Source organism: Poecilia latipinna, unplaced genomic scaffold, assembly GCF_001443285.1.
Source record: "Poecilia latipinna isolate Pla-1442-1.1 unplaced genomic scaffold, P_latipinna-1.0 Scaffold168, whole genome shotgun sequence".
Classification (NCBI taxonomy): Eukaryota; Metazoa; Chordata; class Actinopteri; order Cyprinodontiformes; family Poeciliidae; genus Poecilia; species Poecilia latipinna.
In genome coordinates, this window is record NW_015112784.1 from 437414 (window position 1) to 440543 (window position 3130).

The following is a 3130-nucleotide window of genomic DNA, read 5'->3' on the forward strand; positions in this document are numbered from 1 at the left end:
TTTTGCTCTCAGGGAGAAAGAAAGTGTCATGAAATGCTGCACATTTTCCTCTCTGCAGCCTTTTTCACCTGTTCCTGTATCCACTCATTTATTTCCTCGTGGTGGGTCTCCTTCAGCTCACTTATTCTGTTTTTGATATATGTCTCACTGTGGAAACAAAGTGATGATTTCAGTTTGTTTATTTCTTCCTCATGGTTTTTCAACAGCTTGTCGAAACTTTTCTGGTATGCTTTGTTTTTAATCAGCTGCTTTATCATTTGTTCATTTTTTTCCTGCTCCCTCTGCTTCAAGTCTTTTATTTCTTTCCCAATTTTTTTCATCTCAGCCAAGACATCGCCGGAGTACTTGTTCCTGAAATCATTGCATTGTTCTGCTTGTTTTCTAGCGTCCTCATAATTTCTCCTCTCTAATTCCTCCATTTGCTTGCGAAACATTTCTCTTGCTTCTCTCCATTCGATTTCCTCTTGTTCCCTTCGGATTTGTTCTTCTTCTCTCCTTTTTGTTTCATATCTATGCTTTTCCTCTTCATATTCTTCTCTTAGCTTTTGGAGTCGTTTCTGCTCATCTTCTTGTCTCTGTATGTCCTCACGATGTCTGTTTTCCCACCATTCCTTCCGTTCTTGTTCCCAAGCTTCTCTTTCTTTCCTCATGTCTTCTCTGCTTTGCGTTAATAAAACTCTCTCTGCAAATATTTTGCTCGATCGCTGTTTCATCTGCAGGGTTTCATATTTTTGCTCAAACTCGTGTTCTTGCATCTCATCTTCCCTTTTCTTCTTCTTCTCTTCTTCTTCTCTTCTTCTTTTTTCCATCTTCATCTTCTCTTCCTCCCTCATACATTTCTCCTCTGTCTCCCTGACCCTTTGGGCGCTCTGTTCTGATCCTTGTTCAGACTTGGCCAGTTTTTTTGTTTGTGTGGTTCTCTTATTTTGCATTTTATAGTGAAGTTCTTTTTTAAAGTCTTCTTTCTTTTTCTTCAGCTCTTTGTTCTTTTCTGTCAGTATCTTCTTGGTTTCCTCCTGTATGGCTTCTTCTGCCTCTCTGAAGAGCTTTGAACTGTAGTAGCTTCCACCATTTCTCCTTAGCATTGCCTCCACTTTGTCGAGGAGCTCTGTAACTTGAACTCGATTCTCTTGGTCATTATTGTTAAAGACTTGATATCTCTCCCCACAATCAGTGATCAGCCTTTCGACAAATTCCTCGCTTTCGTTTAAGTAGCTGTCAAATGTCTGATCTTTAAGTTCGTCTCCTCTGGTGAACACAACAATGATGAAGTTCACTGACTTCTCTCCGAAGAAATCCTTGAGCAGTTCCACGGTTTCTTTTTCCTCCTTTGTAAAGCGTCCGATCTGCAGGACGAGTAAGAAGACATGAGGTCCGGGGGCCAACAAGCTGATGCATTTTATCAGCTCTTGTTTGACTCGGTCATTAGGCAAAGATGTGTCAAACAGTCCTGGTGTGTCCACCACAGCAATAGGACGACCATTGACCTCTCCTGTCTCTTTCTGACAAGCACTTGTCACTGATTTTTGACAAACCTTTGACGAAAAGCACTTCCTGCCCAGGATGGTATTTCCAGTGGCACTTTTACCACAACCAGTCTTCCCAATCAACACCATACGGAGAGGCTCTGTACTCTGCGACATGAATGGATTTTGATTTATAGTTAGGATCTGCATCATCCCTGATCCAGAGTCATTTTGTAGACCCTGATCCCTGAATGGATACTGCATCCTCTGCACCTTCTGTGGATTCGGTCTGTACTCATTGAAACTGGTCCCAGAGTTGAACGGAGGCTTGGGGAACATATTTTTAGTAAAACTTCTTGTTCCTAATTTTGTCATTGTTTGGACACATAGCAGCACTTCAGAGATCTGATTCTTGGTGTAGAAGACCATATATCGTTCCTTACATTTCTGACAGAGATCTTGAATATCTCTATTTTCCCTCAGAAACTTCAGCGCTGCAGAATGTTTGTCGGTTGCCTCCACAGTAAAAAGAATCATAGTGAAATTATTGATTCCTAAACTAAAGATGTCCTGAATGGTTTCCAGCTCCTTCTTGTCTTCCTCAGAGGGACAGTCCAATGGGAGGACCAAAATGAAGGCGTGGACGCCTTCAGGGTCACAAAGGGAAACACATTTATAGCATTCTTTCACCACTGCTGCCTTTGGTCTCCCATACAGAGCAGGAAGCTCCATTATGGACACCTGATGCCCACAGACAGTTCCCTGATTTCTAATAATATCTGAATCACCAGAATAATTTTCTCCCAGGATGGCGCGAGCTACTGAAGCTTTCTTGAATGCATGTCTTCCACACAAGACCAGGTTCAGTTGGGGTTTTACAGATTGAGGAGGATCCATAGGATCCATGTCTCCAGAAAAGGTTAGATGTCGTCCTTTGTTCTCCCTCACCAAATTCTCCATTTTGTTCATCAGTTCTTCAAGATTATCAGCAGAAAAATCAGTTTCATCTAAATTTACATTGTGAATTCTTGTTCCACATTCTCTCTCAAGTAGGTTCACAGAAAACCTCCATCGCTCATAATTTTCGGTTTTGATGACTATTGCATAATTAAAAGCGTCTTTCCCAAAAAAACTCAGGACAAAGTTCAGATTCTGTCTGTCTGACATGCTGAAGTCTGACGGCTTCACCAGCAGCAGCAGGACGTTTGGTCCAGGTGGGCAGAGAGTCGCACACATCTTCATGTCATGACTGACTCTTTCCACTGGCAGACTGAGGATGTTGCCTGTTTTTATCAGGGTGAAAGGTTTGCCCATTCGTTCCCCATAAACAATATCAAAGGACTTTACTTTCTTTGAAGAATGAGGACAGTTTTCTATCATGAAATCACTGAGTTTTGTTTTCTCATCTTCGTTTTTTCCAAGCAGCACAATCCTCAGATCAGTAACTGAAAACAAAAAAAAAATGTAATTAGTTTTTTTAAATCCTGATTCACTAATATTTTTTACTGTGACATGTTTAGTTTTATCATGCAAAAATACAATTACTTTAAGTAACATGCCATATTGTATGATTGCAAATATTGAGATAGCAAAATGTACAAACCAAATGGTATTTGTATCTAAAGCTAACATGACATTTTTTTGTTAGCAGTAGAGCTGGGCGA

General features: G+C 40.6%; 2 protein-coding genes across 3 annotated transcripts in view; one reads left to right on the forward strand and one right to left on the reverse strand.

Annotated features, from left to right (window-relative positions):
• prdm6 (PR domain containing 6) overlaps window positions 1-3130 on the forward strand; it is a 104241-nt gene that overhangs the window by 49548 nt on the left and 51563 nt on the right. The gene's annotated exons all lie outside the window — the stretch shown is intronic.
• Window positions 7-3130, reverse strand: part of LOC106945939 (GTPase IMAP family member 8-like) — an 8074-nt gene continuing 4950 nt past the window's right edge. The window contains exon 2 of the mRNA XM_015029955.1: window positions 7-2911. Within this exon, the coding sequence (XP_014885441.1) occupies window positions 27-2911 (2885 nt within the window). The 3' untranslated portion in view covers window positions 7-26. The remainder of the gene's footprint in view (window positions 2912-3130) is intronic.